This window comes from Centroberyx gerrardi, chromosome 19 (genome assembly GCF_048128805.1).
Source record: "Centroberyx gerrardi isolate f3 chromosome 19, fCenGer3.hap1.cur.20231027, whole genome shotgun sequence".
Classification (NCBI taxonomy): Eukaryota; Metazoa; Chordata; class Actinopteri; order Beryciformes; family Berycidae; genus Centroberyx; species Centroberyx gerrardi.
This window is the reverse complement of record NC_136015.1, coordinates 9,167,197-9,192,500: the sequence shown is the minus strand read 5'-3', so window position 1 is coordinate 9,192,500 and position 25,304 is coordinate 9,167,197. Positions and strand designations below refer to the sequence as shown.

At 43.5% G+C, this 25,304-nt stretch overlaps 1 protein-coding gene across 2 annotated transcripts in view; it reads left to right on the top strand.

Moving 5' to 3' along the window:
* The window catches only part of adgrb2 (adhesion G protein-coupled receptor B2), a 131,881-nt gene that overhangs the window by 29,878 nt on the left and 76,699 nt on the right, over positions 1-25,304 (top strand). Inside the window, exons 2-12 of one of the 2 annotated variants that reach the window (XM_078290315.1) lie at positions 2,512-2,592; positions 5,157-5,345; positions 12,076-12,237; positions 17,318-17,482; positions 17,941-18,105; positions 19,567-19,668; positions 21,537-21,643; positions 22,849-23,043; positions 23,459-23,527; positions 24,171-24,279; positions 24,936-25,082. In XM_078290315.1, the coding sequence (XP_078146441.1) occupies positions 2,512-2,592; positions 5,157-5,345; positions 12,076-12,237; positions 17,318-17,482; positions 17,941-18,105; positions 19,567-19,668; positions 21,537-21,643; positions 22,849-23,043; positions 23,459-23,527; positions 24,171-24,279; positions 24,936-25,082 (1,491 nt within the window). The remainder of the gene's footprint in view (positions 1-2,511; positions 2,593-5,156; positions 5,346-12,075; positions 12,238-17,317; positions 17,483-17,940; positions 18,106-19,566; positions 19,669-21,536; positions 21,644-22,848; positions 23,044-23,458; positions 23,528-24,170; positions 24,280-24,935; positions 25,083-25,304) is intronic. The other variant, XM_078290316.1, reaches the window with a different exon arrangement.

The following is a 25,304-nucleotide window of genomic DNA, read 5'->3' as shown; positions in this document are numbered from 1 at the left end:
TCAAATCTCCCCACATCCTGATAATGTGCTGATAATCACCCATCAAATGATTTTATTCAAGGACTACACAAGTAATATGTTACCTGTGACTGCAAAACAGCTAATCGGTTCATTTTTAGGGGGGATATTTTGAAACAAAGGCTCACTTGAGTCAGATTGTGCTGAAGTATCAGCGCTACTGCAAATAAAATCTCACACTCCCACCTCTGCACCTGACCATGGGATTATCGGCTCTTGGAAGTGACACTCTCAGCTATAGATGGAAAATACATTCCCCTGGAGATGAAGAGATAGCTGAAAGGGAAGGGGGGGGGGGGGGGGGGGGGGGGAAGAGGGATGAGAGAGGGCAAGAGGATTTGATGAAGTGTGTGATGATGTGTCTATTAAAGTGCAGTCCAGAACATTAAACAATATAGTGGGGTTTGTAAAGGTCAGTACTCTCAGGGGTTTATCCATATTGATCTGTGCGTTCGATTCTGCCGGACTCTGCCCCGTCTCCATCTAAATCCTCATCTTTGCCATGGACCTCAGGGAGGGAGGGAGGGAGAGAGAGAGAGAGAGAGAGAGAGAGAGAGAGAGGAGAGAGAGAGAGAGAGAGAGAGAGAGAGAGAGAGAGAGAGAAACACAGAGGGACAGAGAGAAAAGTAGTCCTCACTAGTTATTTTATGTGAGACATTACTCCTCTGTCCTGCTTCATTGACCCCTCTATCTCAGGAGGACAGGCAAGTAGAATATATACACACACACACAAACACGCACACACACACACACACAAACACTAAAATATTAATCTGTTAATTTTGAGACGATGGGGAAAAAACTAGGTCTATCCATTATCTTCCCGTACACGTCGCACTGTTGCACCGTTTGCTAGTTTCACTTTGTTTCAAAACAAAGTGGAAATAGCAGCCCACACACACACACACACACACACACACACACACACACACATTTCTTTGACCCGGGGCAGAAGCCAGCTGTAGATATCATCTAGACAGCACACAAACAAAATGATTACATTGTTCGTGTGGTAAAATACTGTACTTTGGCCTTTAAGCACAAGTGATCCCGCTGAGAATGACGCACACACACCACACACACACACACCACACACACACGCACACACACACAGCTAACAAGGGAATACTGAGACAGTGAATGGAAGGAAAAGCTAGGAAGGAAACAATGTCTTTTTCCATGTTTTTTCTGACAAATTGTTGTTTCTGTGAAAGCCCAAATTAGAGGGCTGGTTGCAATGGGCGTTTGAGCAGTCATGACAGAGCATCAGCACAGTTCCCAGGGTGTGTGTGTGTGTGTGTGTGTGTGTGTGTGTGTGGGTACGTGCCTGCGTGTGTTCTTCCTCAGCTCGACTCCTTGACAGAGGCTAACGCGAGGAAATTTCAGAGCGTGTATCACTTTCACTCCCGGGATTCTAACAGAAACACGCACACACACACACACACACACAGAATCATATTCCATGTAGATAGTGTACCTTAGCTACGCAGCATAATATCTCTGCTTCTTTGTGTAAATGCGACCGCCGGAAAAGTCCCATGGGCAAGTAGTACACAACTGAAACAGATCTACTAAATCAAAGATTGTTTCCCCAGCCGAGGGAATTGATTAAGTCTTCTGTTACTGAAACTTAGCCTAAGAAACCGTTTGCACAGAACAGAGTAGTCTGCGCTCGTGCCTCTGTATGTTTGTACCAATTTAGATAAAACCATCTTAGATAAGTTGCAATCTTTCTGTTTTCCACAAGCACACAGATCTGTGTTTCTTCACTGGCTTGTGTGAGGTGTTCAGATTCAAATTCAGCTCTAGAAACATGAATCTCTGTAATATATCAGATATGGGTTTTCTGCAGTGTAACAGCAAGTTCTTCCTCTTGTGCAGTTTCATAAACAAGCCAAAACTCATAATTGTAACTTCAAAAGAGCAATGAATCCAAGAAACTCAACCTTTGAAAAATGTCTTGCCTACACTGTAATGTCCATCATCATTTAGGTTCACTTTGCTCATGTTGGATGACCATAACAAGTTTTTCCAATGTTTTTCAAACTATTTTGCTACGAATTTGCCCAGAAAAATATAGATTTCTTTTTTAATACACTGAAAACTTGTCCCTGTCACTTTGCTGAATATGTGGATGCCCCATTCTCTGATGAGCACCTCTCTACTATAACTTTGAAACCAACTTAGCAGTCTTACCATATGCTGTAAGTTGCTATAAGTTGTATTATTATTATTTTTCTTGCTGTTGACACATAGTGTAATGAGTTTCATATCAAAAGATTAATATGAGACAAAATCACACCAGCTTTTGATTCTGGGTCCTCATTAACCTTTACATGTTAAGCCATGTTGAAACACTGACAACTACCTACATATACCAGCGTTTGTTCCACCGCATATGCTTCTCACTGGATCTTGTATTTGGAGCTCTGTGTCCCAGTCTGCGTCAATGAAAAGAGAAATGAAAGTAAAAACTCTCTCTTTCTGCTCCAGACCCATATGATGATGATCTGAAGGTAAAGACCCAGAGACCACGATCAGCTGACCAGCCAGGTGTGTTTCAGGCACAAACAGGTGAGTAATGGGTGTGTGTGTGTGTGTGTGTATGTGTGTGTATGCGTGTGTGTGTGTGTGTGTCCACAGCCTGGGATAAAACTTGCCAACTTGACCTTTAGGCGCTGTATTTGTTATATGAATATAACCACCGCCATAGAAATAATTATTCTGTATTTGCCTTTTGGGGCAATGCTTAACCCAGGGCAGTTGTCATATTTGACCCCAACTAATGGCGGGCCCGAGCGGGCATGTGTATTTGTGTGTGTGTGTGTGTGTGTGTGTGCGTGTGTGGTTAAAATCTCCCATAATTAATAGGATTGGAAGAGACTGACTGAATTATTCATCACATGATGCATTAAACATATTAAGAATGTCACATTTATATATGCAGGGGATTCTGCTTTTACATACATGACATTACATGTTGGCCGCTTCACCCTCACCAGAATAGTTCTGATGCTAATTTGAGCTTGCATATACACACACACACCACTGTGTGTAGGAGGGAATCCCTACCAGGAGGGAAACCCCTGGCTCTGCCTTGTCCCTCTTCTCCTCTTTCCTCCCTCTGCTCTCCCCTCCTTGCTCCCCCCCCCCCCCCTCCGCTCCTGCAGGCTTGTGCGATGAGCTTAAGCCCTGACTCACTACATGTTAATGAAGATGTAATGCGATTAACGGACATGCAATTAATTTGATTTCCTCCTTTGCCATGTGATGACGCCTCCATCCAAGGACACGGCGCTCATAAACAATTTAGAAAAGAGAGGAGCGGAAGGGAGGGGTGGAAAGAGAGAAGAGTTTTCTTCAAGGGCGTTAACTCAGTGGGAAGAATGGGCCGCTCTCCGGCTGTCTGGCAGTCACAGCCGCATACATACAGACAGACATACAGAAGACACACACACACACACACACAGATGTGTTTGCATAAGTGTCACATCAGTAATCAGTATACACTGTCCCAACAAGCAAATCCCCACTTTCACGAGATATCAATATTTTACGCCACTATATTCACATCGACCACAATCCTATGGGCTTAAAGCCTCCATTTGCAGTGGGATCACACGTGCCGCCATAATTCCCCATGAGTATTAATATATTGCTTATGAATATCACCTTAAAACCCATTAACGGTATCCTCATCCTTATGAATATTCCATTAAAATTTATTCACATCAAGGCTTTAGGGGTCTTAAATGGATTAAAGACATATGCAAATCACCCAGGCCCGTATTTATACATTTGCAAGGATACACAGCAGGATGTGGGATCACAGGTCACATCAGGCGTATTATGTGTACATAATACGCTATGAAAATCCACCATAAGAAAATTCACATTGAGGTTTTCTGGCCAACATGAGCAAATCTCTCTTGTATGTAAAAGCTAATGAAGTGAGACTCTGTTAACTTAACCTTTCTAACTGCGGGGCTCATCAAGGGACAAAAACTGAAGCTTTCTCTTAGACAAGCAATTGAAGAATCGGTGGAATTTCTGTTTGAGCTTTTACACATAAATGAACATTATTTCACAGTAGTCTTATCAATTGGACGTTGAGCTAGAAATTGCTTACAATAACTCTGGTTATTGTAACCCCAAAAAAAGCCCATTTATTATCAGTCAAGTAGTAGCAGGCTTTTTCTCTTGATGATTTCACAGATTGTGATTTTGAGTCTCTCTTTTTATCACGGTGATATTACCACGGTGTCAAAAGGAAAGATCATTTTATTCCAGTCAAAAAGAAGCATGGAAAAAAAAGTGTGAATCACTGACGGGAAATGATAAAGCAAACGTGTTTTGATGCTGTCGGTTCTGGAAACATTGGTTCCTCAGTGGATCCCTGTTATTGAGTAGCATCTATTTAACTAAAGGAGGTAAAAGTTGTATTATCTGGAAAATTTGCCTTAAACAAACTCTAACTCTTCACACCTTAGCTGCACATTTTCCCATAACTCACATAATCCTATTCTCATATTCAACATGAATTCACATGATGGGAGAACTGGGCTCATAATATATATATATATATATAACATAATATATTCTAAGGTATGCTCGCTAACGTTAACTGACAAGCCAAGTAGCCTAGCATAACACATTCTCCATGGAAGATTTTTAAAGGAGTTGATTGGGAGCCAAAGAGCCGAGATCACATTCGAATAAATTATGATTATCTTAATGAATTGGTTTTTAGAGGCGGATTCCTCTTTAATAGGCAAACTGGTCTCAGATAAGCACTGTGCTTCGATATTTCATGAATACAAATTCAGGCTTTTTATTATCTTCAATATTTCAAAGCTCTTGACCTTTTTTTTCATCTGACTTCCAAGTCTCCTTCCTTGTAATATCCAACATAACACATGCATCATCTTTACAAGGTACAGTATTGGTACTGAAGGATTTTTTTTTGTGAAAACTGGAATCGTTTATCGCGTATACAAGGAGTAGAAGAAGCAGAGTATGGGATGATGAATGGGAGAGAGCGGATTAGTCTTCCTGTAACTTTACTCTATCCCTCCCATCTATCCTCTCTCTCTCTCTCTTCCCTCCCGTGCTCGGTCCACGTCTCTCTGGCTCTCCAGGCGACCCCGCGGCGGAGGAGTGGTCTCAGTGGAGCGTGTGTTCGCTGACGTGCGGGCAGGGCTGGCAGGTGAGGACGCGGTCGTGCGTGTCCTCCCCGTACGGGACGCTGTGCAGCGGCGCCCTGCGGGAAACGCGCATGTGCAACAACACCGCCTCCTGTCCGGGTGAGCCTGGGATCACCGGCTCAGGTACGTTCACCACGCCGTTAATTCAGTTATACACACATTGCTTACTAGGGCGGCACGTCGGATCAGCGGTTAGCACTGTTGTCTCACTGCAAAAAGGACGCGTTTTCGATCTCCCGCCCTTTTTATGCGGAGTTTGCCTATTCTACCCATGTTCACATATGGGTTTCCTCCCAAATACATGCAAGGCAGGTGGATTGGAGACTCTAAATTGCCCATAGGTATGAATGTGAGTGTGATTGTCTATCTGTTTGCCCTGGTGATCTGTCCAGAGTGTGTCCCTACCTTCTGCCCAATGCATGCTGGGATATGCTCCAGCCCCTTAAATGTGACCCACGATTAGGAATAAGTGGGCAGAGAAAATGAATGAGCAAAACGAATGCAGGGAATGCAAAATGGCCACCAAAAAATATGGGATTTGATGGATACATGATACAAAATACATACATAAATAAATACATATATAATATTTGACCAAGTGCAGGTTTAAACTATAAGCTTCCCCAGGCTTCTTACAGGAAATCTCACTCACACCTGCAGCATACACATTTATATTTACAACAAAACTGAGAAAAAAGACAAATGTGACATTCTTGTTGGAATAACTGAGACTTGAAACAGTCGCTTTTCAAGAAGGCAGGTGGTATGACTGCACACACACACACACACACACACCTGTACAGCCGAAACATAATCTAGCCATGGTGTAGCAAAAAAACCCACAGAATGAGAATGTCACTTTGTCATTTCAATTCACACTGCTGAGAGAGAGAGAGGGGGAGAGGAGAGAGAGAGACAGAAAGAGAGAGAGAGAGAGAGAGCTGTGACACCCAGGGTCGATGTCAGCAAGTCTATTAGACTTGCCACGACTCAGAGGTTCACACTTCTGTGCCTCTCTATCTTTAGCCCTCATCCTCTCTTTCTGTTCCTCTCTGCATTCCTCTTGCCTTTTCTCACTCTAACCCCCCCCTCTCATCCTATCTATATCTATACCTATATATCTACATACAGATATAGATACATGTGGGAGAGCGGAGATGGCAGACAAACCTCTAAAACCACGTTAATGATGTCCTCGGCGTCCGGGAACCCTGAGATAAATTCTTGAATGGAAGGACACGAGTACCGACCGGCGTCGTGATGAAACGCCGCTTCATTCGGCACGCTTCTCAATGAGATGCTGCCAAGCTTGACCTCACATTCTCCGCGGTGCTTTTAATGTCAACACACACACACACACACACACACTCAAACGGGAAGATGCGTAATGAGTCACACAAGCCTCTCCTGCGTGGTGTCACCGTGGGAGTGCTTCTGTATACTCACACTTCTGTTTACTGGCTCCATTCACTTCTTCCCGCGCCTGGAATTGTGTGTGTGCGTTCCCCTAATTTAGCAGTTTCGTATTCATATGTATGTATTTGAAGTAGCGGCGTGTGTGTGTGTGTGTGCGCGGGATGTTGATGTGTGTGTGTGTGTGTAAGGTGTATGCGTGTGGTGTTGGCTCTTCCCTTCCTCTAAATGTATTCGATTTAAGTGTGTTTGTGTTTTTTTGCGAGCATTTTCACATTAGTATGTATTGCATTTGCGTGTGCTGCTTTTTTTCCGTGTCTTCTGTATGCGTGTGTGTGTGTGTGTGTGTGTGTGTCTCCTATGCGGTATGTATCTTTGCGTGCATTCCTCCGCACATGAATGCTTCCATATGCGAGTCAGGAGTCAGTCAGTGTTTACTGATGCTTCTCATGCGCCTCCTCCCTTCCAAAAAAAAAAAAAAAACGAAGACGAACAGGAAAAAGAAAAACGAGAGGAACATTTTCCTTCCCTGTCGGTGCATATGCTAATCTTGTTTTTATGCTAATGTGCCAACGCGATTTGTATGTCTAAGTGCCTCATTTTCCATTCAGTGTCGATATTAATATCCTCAGCCGCTCCTTTGATGGGATATTGGTTGCTGTGTTATGTTCCGTTTATTATTTCTTTTTTTTTTTTTTTTTCCTTATTCAACAGACTCTTCTGATGTTTCTCTGCCGTGGTTCTGGAGGGGTGTTGGGATACTCTGGGGATTGTTTGAATGGGGGCAAATCCAAGTAGACCGGGTCTGTGGGGGTGTTAGCGAGAGACCCGAGGGCGTTTAATGCGCTTGTTGTGATTGACTTTTTTCCCTTTTTTCCGAATTTCCGCTTTTTCGCTCGGATGTGTCTGGGAGGAGAGTCTCCACGGTCATATGGTTTATTAATCTCTTTACCTCTTGGAATCAGCCGCTGTCTCTCCCCGGTCCGATGGGGAGTCGTACACACACAGGCAAACAAACGCACACAGCGGCAGACACACACACACACACGCATAAACAAACACACACTTACACGCAAGCGGTGCCACTGCGCACCAGGATTGCGGCTAATTGACTTTCAATTCAGTCGCTTAAACTCCAATTTTACGCCCCAAAATAAACTGACACTACTCTTCATTTACTAAAAATAGAACAGCCTCAGTCTCAGTAATCTATATATACACTCGTTATGAGAATCTTTAGAATTTTTAAGTATTTAGAATCCACCTTTCTGCCACAAACGTACACACACGCACATGCCAAGCGTGATTTTCAAACCTTACGAGTCAAACCTGCATGCAAACACGTCAGCCGGTCACGCCATTTTCCTGATTTAGCCGAAGGATAGTATTTCCACAAGTGGAATGTTTTCAACCAGCATCCTCAATTCTGTTATACATGCATTCACCGGCAGCAACAGACACGCGAGGCACACAGACACACACAAGCACACACGCACGCATATATGCAAGGCACACAAATACACACATTTTCGCTCCAAGTATCCTGAGGTGGTGAGTGCGGAGTGTGCATTCTTAATTTGGTAGATGGGGTTTGCCAGAATTTTCTATTTTGTTTTTACCGTTTATTTGTGTTTGTGTGTGTGTGTGCGTGTGAGTGTGGGTGGATATGTCTCTGGGCACATCTCTCTGTACGTCTGAGTGCGTGTGTGTGCGAGTTGGGGAACATCAAAGAGAAGTAGCTTGGACAGAAAACCAATGAACTGAAAATGGACAATTTTTTTTCTGCTCTTTTTTTTGGGGAGTGGGTAAAACTCCTAAATTAAGGTGATACAGATGATCAATTCTGAGTAATGGTCTGGCTCGTGACAAAGCAAACTAGGCAGTAATTGGTCCGGCAAATTAACTTTTTTTTTAATATGCACTACTGAGGTATAAGGCTTTCATGTCCCGAAGTGTGCGACGTGAAGTTGTACCCCTACCCCTGTTCTATTTAGCTAGTGCTCAATGGCCATAGATTCAGTGACATTTAAAACACAAAGTAGAACAATGGTGCATTATGAATATGTGTGGGTCAGCGCGCAGTCAATCGCTGCAGCACCACAGCTCCAATAATCACTCAAGCAAGAGACTGAGGGTGCATGCAGTCATGGAGTCATGCTTTGATACATACAGGCTCAAGCACGCAGATGGCTCACACACACCACACACCCACACACACACGCACATTATAATTGTAAATAATGCAGCTGTGCTGTGCTTTGACCCCAGATTAAGATGCTTGATGATATTCATCATAAGACTTTTAATGCATGTGTCCCCATAGAGCTGGAAAGTAGAAAATAAGAAATAATATGTATCATAATGTTAATAGGTTAAGAATATATAATTGCAGAATAGAATTGAAAGAAAGCGGTTGTTCAGACGTCTTATATCCTCATCAAGCATGACCTGTCATTGAATGTGGTGATGTGTTTGTGTGTGTGTACAGTATATGTGACTGGAGGAGGCGGGGGTGGACCAGCTATCTTGTGTTATTTGAGCTTACTTCCATTTGCATCAGAAACCCAGGCGGATGTGTGCATGTGTGTGTGTGTTTCCCTTGTTTTTGAATGTTTTTTCTTTTTTTTTTAATAAACAGTGCGCCTTTTCATCTACACATCACCATTTGGGTTCATGAACTTGATTTTGTGACCGCGTGCTACGAGACACAGATTGCTCACTTTGTTCTGTGCTGATTGGCTTGTTATTTATTTCTCTTTGCTTTTTTTTTCCCCAGCGCATGCATCCTTAAACACACACTTTTCCACCTCCCTCTGTGACTGCAACGCTGATGGCAGCACACTCCCTGTCTAACGTGCTCCACTGAGCCACAAGACATACTATGTTAATGCTGTTGGTACAGACAGAGAGAGACAACATATTTAATGTGATTGCCCTTTGATTGCGGAACACTGGAGTTATCACATTGGGATAGATGGGGAGGATATACCTGCTCACCAATAGGTGGTGCCACATGCAATTTTTTTTTTTATTTTTTTTTTTATCCCAGCTATACCCCAAGTTACCATTTTATGTGATGTTTCTAGTTCTCCCATTAATTTCCCATGTAATCTATTTCTACATTTTCCTATCCCTCTCTCCGTATCCCATTGATATTTTTCTCCTTTCTCTCTGTCTCAGTCCCAAAGCCGTTTTCACGACTTGAGTTTATGGGCTAATTGATTGGCTTTGCGCAGCCAGACTTGTACTGCATTTGAGAGATGGAGATTCATTTCAGATGAATAAACAATGTCTTACAAGCAACCCAGCAGCGTGAGGAGACAAAAAAATTTATATTTTAGTTTGTCTCTGCTTGTTACTGTACTGCGTTAGGGTCTGGAGTCTGTTTGCCTCTGTCTCCTGAGAAGGTTTTGCAAAGTAGGAATGAAAAACCCCCGAGTAAACTTCTTGCAATTTGAGGATGCTTAAATATTTATAGCTTATTATTATTATTTATTCATATTATTATTTTGGGAATAGGTATTGTTTCATCTTTGAGATGGCAAAAGGTAGAGGCCCACGTTCTTCCAAGGCTCCGTGTGACCTCTTCTCTTACTGCTCCACAGCCACCAGCCATCAGTCATCATGGGAATGCTTCATTTCAAATCAGTGAATGCTGCTCCACTGGTAGCATTCAGCACAAAAATCACAGAGGTTCAATTTCCATCCTCATCCTCATATGGTGTATTGAAATAATGAGAAATAAAGTTCATATGGGTTGTTTCTGGTAGTTCTGACTCACATTAAACAATCCTAAAATGAATGTCAGTTGAAGAAGGCCCATACATCAAAGTGACAAACATACTTGAATAAGCAGATAATTGTAACCTACTATGCAAGTGTCTGACTGTAGTTTGTTGTTTACATTTGTGCACGTCTAAAAAAAAATCAAAGTTATACTTATGGATATTGATGAATACAGTCCAGACACTTTTCCCCTCTGCTCCTCTTTCAAAATAAAAGCGCAATGACACGTTGATACTGTGTTTAGTGGCACTGGAGGGTAACTCACTTTGTTTACCAGCTCTCTATACTTTTTCAATACCGCCGTCTTAGTCTCTCTCTCTCTCTCTCCCTCTCCCTCTCTCTGCCCTCTCCTCCAGCTCTTCTGAGCTTTCCTTCATAGACGAGTGTTAATTATTTATCGCCATAATTTATTTACATCTGAGCGCTGCTCAACACAGGGCCAGCAATCTCCATCCTGCCGTCTCTCCCTCTTTCTCTTCCTCTCTCTCTCTCTCTCTCTCTCTCTTTCTGTCTGTCTGTCTCCCTCTCCATATCCTGCTTTCCATCTCTCTTTCAACATCTCTCCAAATGTACCCCTCTCTCTCTCTCCCCATCTCCTTCAACATAGCTTTATCTCTTCTGGTCCCTTGATGAACATTCCCCCAATGCGCTCTATTTTCGAAATAACCTCCTCCCTCCTTGGCCTCCATCTTTCATTCCAAACTCTCTCTCAAACTTTCTTCATCCCATATCGCTCCCTGTTTTTCAAAATGACTTCTAATCTCCCTCTATCATGTGTTCATCTGCCTCCTTTCTATCTCTTCTTGACCCTCATTTACCAACCCTGCCATTCCAAGTCTTTCCCTCTGTCAGATTCTGAAACTCTTTTTTTGAAAGTGGCTTCTCCATTTTTATGAAGCATTTTTTTGTTTCTTTTTTTCTGTCTTTCCATCAGCAGTCCCTCTAATCTCTGGTCAGACATCTCCAAACATTCTAGATGTTATCTTGGTGCAGTGTGTGTGTATTTGTGCCTATATGTATGTGTGTGTGTGTATAGTTTCACAATAAGGCACAATCTGCCACTGCCACATAGCGGCAACGCAGATCAAATAGACACATTCCTAAAAGCAACCCGAGCGCAATCAAATAGCAACACAGCATCGTCTTCAAGTCGCGTTCATTATCTGCAAAGTTTTTTTTTGTAACTTCTCCGCCGCTCATTTATTCTATTTTGATTTGATTTCTATTTCATCTGTTTCTAAAACGGGATGAGCAGTGCAATGGAGAGGGGGAAAAAAAGAAGAGAAACATTCTTAAATGTTTTAATTGGTGTTTGAAGCGTTTGAAGTCGTCGGAGCTATAGAAAGCTGAAAGCTATAGAATATTCTCAGAAGTGAACTCACCACGCTCATTTCCTTGTCATGACTCTAACTGCATAACCTCACTGACCTTTTTCTTCATGTAGTACCATGCGTCCTGACTGCATAACATGTCAGAGCAGCATCATTCTCAGAGTATTTTTTCTTGAATTGAACTGTTTTGATGGAGGTCTCTCCCTCCTGTGGCCACGCTCATTTAATCTCTCATGTTTCTCTCATTCTCTAACCCTCTTGCCTGCGATGGGATACGCTCCACCTCATCCCCATTGTGCGTGCGTGTGTGCGGGTGTTTGCAGTGCATGGGCTGTGGGAGGAGTGGTCGTCATGGAGTCTGTGCTCTGTGACCTGTGGGCGGGGCTCCAGGACCCGAACCAGGAAGTGTGTGAACGGAGGCGGGGCCACAGCTTGCGGGAGGCCCGAGACTCAGACCAAACTCTGCAACATAGCAGTGTGTCCTGGTTAGTACCATCCCCATTTACATGATGCACCTCTCTCTCTCTCTCTCTCTCTCTCTCTGTCTAACCATGACTATGTCGCCTTTTTCTTCCATATCAAAATCTAAAACACTATTTTTTGGGTTTCTCTCACACCTCTTTTACATGGATCTACATGCACATGCATTCATATGTTGTGTTCTGCAACCTTTTTGAATTTCTGTTTCTCTATCAATCATCCTGTGTAAAACGTCCAAATAGCACTCCAGTGCGTATTCCCTTATCATCCCTTTATCCTCCACTATCTTCCAATGCAGCTAAACTGTCTTCCATTGCAGCTCTTTCATTGACCCAAGTCTCTCTCTCTCGTCTGTCAGAATATGACTAACCCTCCATCTCTCCTGCCTGCTCATGCCCACTGCTGTCGCTGCAGTAGTGTTTTCACAATTCCATCTTGATCCCCGGTCAGTCCGCCGGATTCGCGTCCCGGAGTTTCAAGCTGCCGTTCAGCCGCTCCTCAAGGATCGCGGCCCGGCAAAGCCCCCGTAGCTTTAGGTTGGGTTTCTGTGCCTCTATCATGGTCGGCTCGGTCTGGATTGCCGAGCAGTCCTGCAGTGCAGCACTTCAGCAATTGTCTCTCTGAGATTACCTATTAGGCCTACCTTGTCAAGAACAGCAATAAGTCACTGGTGCAGCCCCCGTCCCGTTCTGGCGCCGAGTGGACCTCAGGGCTACATTCCAATTTGGCTCAGACTGTCCAGCCGAAACATCTTGATCGGGCTGCCGTTGGAGTGGAATTGGCCATTGAAATGAAGCCTCGACAGAGCGGGATCTGAAGAGAGGAGATTTGACCAACAGTGATTGCAGCCAATCACAGAGCATCTTCCAAGAGGGAGTCACGGATGATCACATGATTACATTCTTCATATCATCTCCACGTACTGAAATTTCAACATCATCTCATTAAAAATGGGTAGAGTTCAATTCTTCGTCATTTAAAGACTTGTAGTATACTTTAGGCACAGTGACATGCATCGTGTCTGTTTTATTTAGGTTTGTATTTCAGGTCTCTCTCTTGAAAACCCCTGACTTTGAAAGCATTGACATTAAAAAGGGGTATTCATTTCGGCAAGGCATAACAGTGATTTGATTTGCTAAGTGCTTTCTGTTGACTGTGGATTGGCATAATTTAAATAATTGTGCATAATGTTAGAAAAATGGCATTAATGGACACACACCAACACTATGGACACACATAAGGCGGTTTAATAAAACAATTGGTGGTTGCTTTTTGAATAATAACCTTTTCTTTTTTCCTGATTTGATTTCAGTCTGACTTAGAGTGTGTGTGCTTGTGCAATTTGCATTCATCTTTATGCATGTGCTGTATGTATTGATGTGTCTACAAACATACTGCGTCCTATTTGCATACACCTGTAGGTATAAATAGACTGAGCAATTATCGCAGGGTAAATGAGAATTTTTTAATTATTAGAAAAAAACCCAAAAAAACATCCCCTGCGCTGCCTGTGCACGTATGCCGCCTTTGAATTTATGAATGCAAACTGGAGTGGAGCCTGTGTGGGCTAAATCCTCCTCGTGTCCTCGCCCTCCCTACCGTCTCATTTAATCTGTTTTTCCAAAAGCAGGGGTTTCATAAGGTTAATATTTAAATAAAACAAAACTGTCCCCGTCGCCACACAAAGAGGCTGCAAAGTTCTATCGCAAAAAAAAAAAAAAAGAGAGGGAAGAAGGAGACGTCGTAATCTGAAGTACGCCCTCCGGGATGTTTTGCCATGCTGTTTTGGGAACAGTGATGGAGAGAGAGGGTTTGGCAGAGAGGGTAGACACTCCCTTCAAGGGCCTTAAGGAAATGTGTGTATGCGTGTGTGTTTTGTGGTTTATGTGTGTGTTTTTGCGTGTGTGCGTGCGTGTGTGTGTGTGTGTATGTGTGTGAATCTATCTAACCCAGCGGACTCACAGTGCTTTTGGGAGTTCAAAGGCAATGGTCCTTTGAAATGATGAATACCAGCATAGGCCTTTTGGCAGAAAAGTCCACGCATAGAGAATAGAGCTTTGATGGATCTTGTCTGAATATGTGTATGTGTGTGTGTGTGTGTGTGTGTGTGTGCATATGTGTTTGTGTCTACGTGTGTGTCTCAGTGATTTTGCCACTGCACAGCATATACTCTATAGGTACAAATCTTCCGCCTAGATTCGAATTAATTAAATTTGTCTCCTTCAATATTACTGTAAATTAATTTTTTCACCCCCCCCTCACATCGGCTTATCTGTTGTGCAGAGGGATGTTTACCTAACACAGCAAACACACACACACGCACGCATGTGGGAAGAGTTGTAAATGTTAATATGACCGGCGTTGCATCAAATATAGAGCGTCAATAGGCTAAGAGCAGAGGAAATGTCATACATGCATAATTCATCTGATCATATAAGACCTTTTAGAGCTCACATCAAGACCTAAAAGGCACTTAGATGTGTAGGCAGAAAGCTTGCTGGATATAGCCTGGAAGTTCTTTGACACCTACCTTTTTTTCTTTCTCACAATTAAACAGTCAGTTCATAGCCAAGTTTATGTTGGAGGATAAATGTCTTAATTACAGACAAATTGATACTTTGTGGTTTTGGCAGGAAAACAGCAGCCTACCACTCTCTCTACCAATTGCCATACCACACCGCTACTTCACTACAATCAATACAACTGTACTGGATGTGTTCAGTTTGTTGACATGATACTTATTCCGGCCCTGTTGGGAAATGTCTTACCATATGCGTCTCGCTCGCTTTGCATAAAAAAAATATCACAGCTCCCGCTAGTGATTGAAACCCTTTTAACTTTGATGTAATTTTGGGCTTCCTGTACAGATGATGCTGTAAATGTGTTAGTTGCTGTGCTGCTCTTTTCTAGACACTGCCAACAAGCTTTGTGCTCACTACTTTTGTGGATGTGCTTGTGTGTGTTCTTATATTTTTAAACTTATGAGGACCAAATGTCCTCATGAGGATATTTTGCTGGTCCCCGATTCATTAAGGGGCTGTTTTATGGTTAGTACTTTGGGGATTCAGGTAACTATTATACTACTCCCATAGGAATGAATGTTAGGCATGTAGTGAAGAGGGAGTTGAGGTTAGGGAATGAATGTAGCCAATGAAGGCCCTCACAAGTATAGTAAAACAAACGCTCAATTCCAGCACACCGGGAAGCTGCCCAGTACAAACTGCTGGCCACTGAGCAGCCATTGGGGGATAACGGCTTTGCTCAAGGACACCTTGGCAGTGGTTGTTGAGTGAAGGGAGAGCATCACTTTCCCCATGCAGGTTTCCTCGAGCGGCCAACCTTCCGGTCCCGAGCCCACTTTTCTCAAAAACAAGCCATACACGATCTTTTGAAAAGTTAAAGAGGATGGAGGACAGCCAAAACATAAAGTGGCATCCTTCGCTAATGGATCAAAGTTGTTCTGAAACAGTGAGAAGGGTGTGTAGCAGTCGATAATGTCATTCCTTCCCTTAACATAATAACCCTTGATAATATGATAAGCCTAAATACAATAAAGGGTGTAAGCAAATTAATGTTTTCTGTTGTCAGCAGGATTCATATATATGTGTGCACATGCGCGTGCACGCACACTACAGTATATAGTCCCTCTGTCTACATTTTCTTTTCATATTGTTGAAGAAATGTTGCTTTGATACGAATAGAGAAAGCTCCTATTCAGATATTCAGCTGAAATAATATGCAATGATATGATCGCACATAATGATCAAGCTTTTTGTAAACCAATGGGAAAACACTTGTGCTTTTGTAAGACTATAGTCCAATATGTCAAGGGACAGAATTTGACTATTTTGAAACCAGTCTCCTAAGTATTAGCAGATATTAGCAAATGGCTCATATTAGCAAATATAACAATATTAAAATGAGTCTCTTTGTTCTGCTAGTATTCTCATTAATATTAATGGCCAGGGCATGCCCACAGGCCGACCCCATCTGTATTCGCTTCTTCTGTCACGTTAGTTGTTACAAATATGTGCTAATCATAAACATGTATCAAGGAGAGAAATAAGTATTCATTGATAGTTTACTTGTCATGGACCTTGACATGCAGTCATTTCCAAGCTACAAACAGAACAACAAATGTTTCCAACTCCTGTCGACTCTCTTCCCTCTGTATTCTCTTTGGTGTCACGCCACCCTCACAATTATATAAACCGTCACTAGCTTTGAACTTGACTTAATGTTGGACCAAAAACCTTTATTTTGACTTTTGGCAGTAATAATGATTAATCTTCCTATCCTTGAGTGATTTTCATAATTCTCTGTGCGTTTTGGATATTTCATCTGACAACTCAATTACCACCGGCAGCCCTGCTTTTTTTCTAGCAGCAATCAAAGAGGACAGAGGGGGCTTTCATTACACCGGGGTTGATGTCATCAGGCTTTGGCTAAGCTGTTCAGTATTCATGCACTGTCTGTCAGGCACTACTCCATTGGATTGAACTCTTTCTTGTCTTTTTTTTATTTTATTTTTTCGCTTTTTCTACACAAGCTCCAGTTGAAATCGGATCGTTTCAAATGTGTTCTAGTAACTCTGAATTTTGAATGAATATCATATTTTAAAAACTCCAAGGCGGTGTAACTCTGTCTGCACTCTCTGTGAACTCCGACTTGCTTTAAAACAAAGCTTGAAAGGAACTGTAATCAGTTATTGCGTAACAGACTGAAATATTAAAAATGGCCATATGCCCGTGCTGTGTGTTACGCTTGCTTGTTGCTATTTGTGGAAAACCAAATGGCCTCTGTAATTTATTTGTTCTCCTCTCTGTCTTCACTCATTGTACATTCTGTTTACATGTCGCTGACTCACTTTCTCTGCCCCATCTCTCTTTTTTTCCCCTCTCCCCCGCTCTCTCTTCCTTCCCACCGCCTCTCCCTTCCCTCAAAACTCTGCGACGATTTATCTTGATTTCCCCGTGTCTCTCAAAATCTTCCCCTCCCGTCCGACTTCTTCTTCTTCATCTATCCCGCCCATTCTCTCTGTCTCTCCCCATCTCCCTCCCTCCCTCCGTCTGTCTCTGTGTCCAGTGGAGGGCCAGTGGTTGGACTGGGCTCCGTGGTCGAGATGCAGCGTGACGTGCAACACCGGGACCCAGCTGAGACAGAGGCGGTGCAGCGCCTCGGTGCACGGCTGGGCCGAATGCAAGGGCCCCCACCAGGAGAGCAAGGAGTGCACCAACCCCTCGTGCGGCGGTAAGACGGACAGAATCGACGCACCCAAATGCCATTATGCGAACACGGATCATGCGTTACACGAAGGCGTCTGCACGACTGTCGATTTGCGCTCCGATTTGATATTCCCGTTCCACATTCTGGCAATTTGTGGGTTGGGACCGAAATTGGGTTGCGAGTCTGTTTCGATTGAGGCCCCAAAGGACAAGAATACTAGTGTGTTTTAATGAGACTGGGTCCCAGAATGGCCTCATATTGACTTAATTTGGGTCCCACACTTAAAAAAAAAAAAAAAAAGTTTAAGAACCCCTTGCCCTAGAGTTATAACCTAAATTCATCAACAGCTCCATCTCTTTTTTTTTTTTTCTCCGCTCAACATGCCTCCCTGCCTTCTTCCCTGCTCCCTAATCACCCCCCCCCCCCCCCACCCCACCCCACCCCACCCCTGCCGTGCTGTTCCTGTGCTGCTCCTGTTTTAGGTGGAGGTAACTGGGGCAGCTGGAACCACTGGAGTCTGTGCAGCAAGACGTGCGACTCCGGCTGGCAGCGGCGCTTCAGGATGTGCGAGGGCACCGGGATACAAGGCTACCCGTGCGACGGCTCCGGAGAGGAGGTCCGCTCCTGCAACGAGAAGAAGTGCCCGGGTCAGTGGCTGTGTGTGTGTGTGTGTGTGTGTGAGAGAGAGAGAGAGAGAGAGAGAGAGAGAGAGGGAAGGAGAGTTATATGTAGGCTATTATGTATATTATTCATGCATCAGGGGTCTCTGCATTTCTCTCCTTGTGTTTGTGTTTGTGTCTCTGTTTGTATCTGCGTTAATAGACTCATTGCTGCACAAGCTCATAATTCCAGGTGTGTGTGTATGAGAGAGAGAGAGAGAGAGAGAGAGAGCTCAATCTGCGCATTAAATCTGCGCATGCTCCGCGTTTGTCAGGCAGGATGAAAGTGATTCCCAGCGGTTCGCACCACAGCCAAAGGCTTCCATCTCAATTTTAGAACTGCACTCCTCTCATCTTTGTCTGCCTCTCGTCTGTCTTTCTGTCAGTTCACATACTCATCCATCCATCCATCCATCTCTACCTCTCCATCGCTTCTGCATGCCTTTGTCTTGTGGCGCTTTACCTTTCCCTCTCTTGTTTACCTGCAAGTTCCTCCGTCTCTCCTTATACCTCTCCTCTTTAGCACTGTTCTTATCACACTAATCTCTCTCTCTCTCTCTCTCTCTCTCTCTCTCTCTCTCTCTCTGTCTGTTCCCCTTTTTGCTTGTGTTTCTCTCTCCCTGGTAGAGGGCGAATTGTTCAAAGCCCCGCTCGGTGCGATTTGTCAGCGTGTCAGCCGCTGTAGCAAACAATGTGGTTTAATAAGCATGCCTCTTGACTGGAGCTGCGTTTTTGTATGTGCATGTGTGTGTGTATGTGTGTGTGTGTGATTGTGTGTGTGTGAATATGCAAGCGTATTTTCCTGTACAAGCCTGAATGCCACATGTGTATGTGCTTGCCTGGACTTCAGAGAGGTTATAGATGATAAACTTTTCAGTGCAGCCTCTACCACGACCCCTTCCTTTTGAATAACTCTCAACCCTCTGTTACACAAGACAAGGATCTGTCTGTTGGCTTTGCTGGGGAACATCATATCATATTTTCTCTCTCTCCCTCTCTCTCTCTCTACTCTCTCCATCCTCTCTTTCTTCATCTCTCTGCGTCGCCGCTGCCACACACCCCGTCTGCCCCCTCGGAATATCTTCAGAGCCCTCCCCCGTTTTTCATCAGGGTTATGAAAGAGAGAGAGGGGGGGAGAAAAACAGATGAATAAAGTGAGAGGGGGGGGGAGATGAAGAGCGAATGAGATACTGTACTGAGGCAGTGACACTGACAGAGAGCACTGAGCAATGTACTGGGAATAAGATTGCAAGCTGCTGCAGGAGAACACTGATTTGAATCTTGTTTTTTTGTGCGCTCTCTGTCTCCCTCTTTCTCTGTGTGTGTGTGTGTGTGTGTGTCTATGCACGTGTGTGTGTGTGTAGGTGGTGTTTATGCGCGTGCATGCCAGCGTGCGCTTGTGTGCGCCTCATTTGACATTTTCTATGCGTTTCTCACCCGCTTCTGCAGCGCCTCACGAAATTTGCAAAGACGAGCACCTTCTGGCTATGACATGGAAGAGAGCTTCAGCTGGAGAAACGGTCTACAACAAGTGTCCGACTAATGCCACTGGTCAGTACAAGGCACTGCAGTGTGTTACATGATGTGATGAAGGGTCATGTCTGTTGATTAGCACACTTATAGCCTGTGTGAATACATGACTCTGATTGGCTTGAGGGGGTATCTAATGTATAATCCATGACATTTCAATGTAAACAAATGTCCATTTTGCTACTCTCTATTTCCTACTGATATAGCACAATAATGATTCAAGCTGTAGCCAGTTCATGAAAGCATGAAACACACAGTGTCTGTAGGTCTTTCCTGGGAAAAATACATAGGAAGCGATATGTTTTATGTTTCCGGCAGCAGCAACATTTGCTGGAATAAATACAACAACTGGGTAGTTAGCATGAGCAGTGATAGCCACCATGGCTGAACAGACAGAAAAGAGCGCCACCTACAGAAACTCAAACTGCATCAACAGTATAATCCAGAGGAAAAAGACGTCACAGTACTGGACACACTGTTTGATTGACAGGTGATCTCTGGGAAATGCAGTGCACAAGGTTGCCTTCAAATGCTGAAATTCATATTTTAGATTAATCAAAATGGTAGTCCTTGAAAATACTGTATCTATAGTGAGCCTTGGTGTACAGTCAGGTAGTCATTATAGAATTCCCACCTCATGCATTTATCCAGCATGTATCCTGCAGTAGTACTGCAGTGTGTTGCAGTAGAACCATATTAGCAGGCAAATAACGTAACACTAAACCTCAGTGTTCCTCAACCGAGTTAGCAGACTATTCCTTTTAACTTTTAACTGTGAGCAGAAAAAATGATCAAAACTTTATTTTTCCAAACAATTTTTCTTCGGGATGGAGCCAAGAGCTGCAGTGGTTCAGCAAGTCTGCAGTGAAAAAAAAAAAGTGGATTGAGTGCATTGGCTCTTCTCGCTCTCAGACCATGCTTGGCCTGCCAGTGACGCCGCAGCTTGAAAAATCCACATGAACTTTAACATCGGCGGGAGCTAAATCTACGTCTAACATTTTTATTATAATATGGTAGTTCTAACAAGGCAGAGCCGGTGAAAGAGCTCTTTGTGCATAGGTAGAGTCTTTATTCGGCTTGGGAATGTATTTTGTCTTAGTAAAGTATTTTGGCTGCTTACCTTCAGCTCCATCCGCTGGCTGCCAGGTTGAAGCAGCCAGCAGGTGTGAGCTGCCAAGCAGTGCAGACAGAGAGCTGCTACAAAGGGAATACTTGCTAGTAGTAATAACAAACCCGAATAATAATTCACTCTTAAGAAAATGAACAGCCCTGACGTTTGCTTTTAATCTTTTAGAAGTGGCAGTGTTATGGGTATGTAGTGGGTTGCCTCTGTCTGTTGAAGCCATTGAGCAGACACACTGTGCATTATTCTTTACCTAAATGTCATACCTCCTAAAAAAATGGGAAAACAGGGAATGGGAATCCTTCTCAGATCAAAGTTATTTCTGCGTTGGTAGCACAAAATATATTTATTTAAATACAGGAACACCACTCTCCTAATACAGCAAAGATCCTGATCTATGTTTCTACAATATGTTATGTATGTCATACTGATGTACAGCAGCATTACATTTTGCTGAGTCATACAATATTTGTTGGAACGTTCCCATCCAGATTAATTTAGCTATGAGTCCTAAACCAGAGAGATGAATCATATTGTAAATTAGAGGACAAAATGGACCAACATCTCTCACTGGCTATTGGATTCCATATTTAGTACAGACTGATTCATCCTTGAGCAGATCTCTGAAATTCAGTGACATTCCATATGAAAGTGCTTGTATCAGTGTATGTATGCCATTTTTAATCTTTTCTCTCTCTCTCTCTCTCTCTCTCTGTCTCTCTCTCTCTCTCTCTCTCTCTCTCTCTCTCTCTCTCTCTCTCTCCAGGATCTGCTAGTCGTCGTTGCATGCTGGACAATAATGGAGTTGCTTTCTGGGGTCCTCCGAGCTTCGCCAGATGCGTCTCACTTGAATATAGATATTTACATTTATCTGTAAGTTCCCCTCTCCCAAGGCAAACAGCTAAGCTCCTCATCCGGCTCATAAACACTCACAAAACTTCCAAACTCTCGCTAGAGACGATATTTCTTTCATCTCCAGCAAGACAAACTTTATTTTGACAAAAAAAAAAAAAAATCTCTATTTTTTTTTTCCCGGTGATTACATCATTTGAGCCTGTTAGTTGCAGCATGGCTTTCTCCCGTACCTCAACCACCTTCATCAAACTTCTCTCTCTCATTACTGGATTTCTAAGAAAGTGAAGCGAAGAGTAGCTGCCGCGAAACAGAAATGTCACTCTCTGCCCACGTTTCTTACCTTCTCCACCCGTGATGTGGCTCTCTTCAACTTTCTTTTTGAAAAAGTTTGACTCAAAATAGAGGGGTGTCGTTGCTCCAGACTCGCTGGTATCTCTAATTAGCTTTTCCAGAGCTTTGCACTCCCACTTATCAATTAATGAACATATCTAATGAGTGTGTTCAGCAGCCGGTCTGTTTTCCTGCTCTGTGAACTTCAACCTCTTCCATCTCCACGGTGATGACGGCGGGAGATGGAGGTCAGGGATTGTGCGTGACGGAGCTGATTGCACTGTTAGCTTCAGTGCCAACCTTTCATTAACACCGGGAGTCAATAATTAATTTTCTGTGATTGCTGTTATCTTCTGTTCTTCCACCGCCTCTCTCTCTCTCTCTCTCTCTCACGCAAGCACACTCACGCTTTCTGTATCTCTTTCTCTCTCTGAAGTAATGAGATCCAATTTCAGCCTGAGAGTGCTGCTGCGTCTCTGTTTCCTCACCTATTTTAAGGCTGTAGGGTTTACACACACATATTCTGATCAGCTGCGTTCACAACAAATCCCATCACACCCCTCTCTTGAACATCATCCCCCCCTCAGTTAAACACTTATATCCTGAACATTTTTGTGATTTCTTGGAGAGAAAAAAAAACACATAATCTTTAGTTTGTCTGTGCTTTCTGTTTCTGACATCTTTACTAGCTATTGATAATCTTTTGGCTAAATAAACTTCTCGCAAAAATAAAAGCAATTGGTGCTATGCGCTTCTGGGCATACATTTACTCAGCTTGAATACCCAGCAGTGGCGAAGCAATCGACTTCCAATGCACTAAGTTGGCTTGCCTCTCTCTCTCTCTCTCTCTCCCCTCCTCTCTCCCTCTCTTTTTCCTGTGTTGGACACTGCAGTTGCGAGAGCATCTTGCGAAGGGTCAGAGGACCCTGGCTGGGGAGGGCATGTCTCAGATCGTAAGGAGTCTCCTGGAGCTCTTGCAGAGGAGGAGCTACTACAGCGGCGACCTTCTCTTCTCCACGGAGATTCTGCGAAATGTGACGGACACCTTCAAAAGAGCAACCTACATCCCAGCTCCCGACGACGTGCAGGTAAGCGGGGCACACAAATCGTACATAAAACACACGCTCACACACAGATAAACGTGCAACACCTCCAAACGTTTTCACTGTAGAAGCCCCACTCTTCACTGCATGCGGTGTGCATAACAATGAACTATTGCTGCGCAGTTGCTACGGCCCCAAACGGAATTTTTTTAGGAGAATTTTCTTCTTTTTCCGCCAGCAGTAAGGAATGGTCTGTCAGCCATTCATTTGACAGACATTATTTTTGTTTTACAATTTTCCAATGTAGTCTACTTTACAAGATTTGACAGAGAATAAACTGCAGCGGCTGCCGCAGTGCTAATGGAAGGTGGATGCAGGATAGATGCATAATGCGGGAGTTTTTACAACGGCAATCTCCACACAAACACATAAGATAACAAAACCATTTGTCTCTCCTCAGAAATTCTTCCAGGTAATCAGCTATATGTTGGACATGGAAAATGTAGAGAAATGGGAGGATGCTCACCAGGTAAGGCCTTCAGCATGGATGTGTGTGTGGGTGTGTGTGTGTGTGTGGGTGTGCTGGCTCTGTTGCACTCCATTGAGTCTGATAGAGTGTTTATATCATTCTTAGAGTCATAAAAATACACCTGTTTACCATAAACAATGGCTACCTACTAAGTATACCAAATGTGTGTGTGTGTGTCCACGTGTGTGTGTGTGTGTGTGTGTGTTTGTGACCACATCCAACATTAACATATCATTATTAGAGTCATAAAAACACACCTGTTTACTAAACACAATGGCTACCTACTAATTATGCCAAGTGTGTGTGTGCATACGCGTTTGTGTGTTTGTGTGTCTTTGCACACTGGTGTGTTTCTGTGTGTGTGACCCAGCTCGATGCCCTTGAGTTAAGGTGTGTTTACTTGCCATCTGGACACAATAAACAACAAACCAAATATGATATTATCCCTCACTTTGTTATATTATCCCGCCCTGGAACACATTCAGTGGTCTGGGTAATGTGATGTGATGAATATTAACATTTCAAGGAGTGGAACGTGGTTCACGGACAGTTGCCCATGGATTATGATTATGATGACTTCATGATTGACACCTCTCTCTCTCTCTCTCTCTCTCTCTGTGTCTCTCTCCCTCTCTCTCTCCAGGTCTCTCCCGGCGCAGCCTTGCTGATGAGGATATTAGAGGATTTCATCCACCTCATCGGAGAGGCTCAGAAGCCATTCCAAAGTTTCCTGGTGGTTACCAACAACCTCAGTAAGTGTCACTCAGTGTCGCCACATTAATAAAGCAGCGATAGGGAAGGATAAATGATGCGATGTTCCCATCCCATCTTCCAGCTTGGATTGAGGTTAGTATTTTGGTTGGCTATTTTTAGCACACACACTCATCCTCAGCCAAGTTTCCTTGACAGCATGTGTGACTTCTTCACACGCACCAAAGCACTACAAAAATATCCAACTTGTCATTAAATCTGAAGTTGAGTCATAAAAATCTTATTTCCAATGCAAATTTTTCAAGAATTTTCTTGATTCAAGTGTCATTTTGATACTAGTGGAGTGATCATGGCTTCTTCTGTCTTCTTTCTCAAGATGTTGACATTTGTTTTTAGAACATTCCTGAAACAAATGAACCTGCATTGGAAACAAGTGGAATTATCTCACCTCATTTGCAGGATTTGTTCACTTGTTTTAAGAAAAGTACGAATTTTACGAGATGAAATGACTTTATAAGATGGAAATTTTTTTTTGCAGTGCGCTTAGTAACTTTCCGTTCCAGAGCCATTCGATCAGAGTTCACTTTACTGCCTTTATTTTTGCAGCTCACCTTATCTTCAACCAATGTTCTTTGTTCATCCCCAGTTTGCCCTACAGTCAGTTTGAAGTGTCCCCTCGTATCTCTTGTTTGTCCAGTGATAACCATCCAGCGCGAGCCGGTGTCAGCGGTCTCCAGCGATATCAACTTCCCCATGAAGGGCCGGAGAGGCATGAAGGACTGGGCCAGGACGGCCGAGGACAAGCTCTACATCCCTAAAGAGGTTTTCACCATCCCCGCCGAAGGTAGGAGAACAAAGAGAGGTTGTCTAGACTCAGGGCTTTTTGATTCTACAGGGTGTCGGCTGACCCCCGATCTGTTTGAAGCTCGTGTCTGGTCCGTGTACGTGAAGCACCGGATCAATTTCACTTGAAACAAGTGTCCAACAAGTGTCAGTAACAAGGCGGAAAAGAACAGACCCCTCCACTAGCATCAAATCATCAAATGGCACTGCGATGCTACTTTAA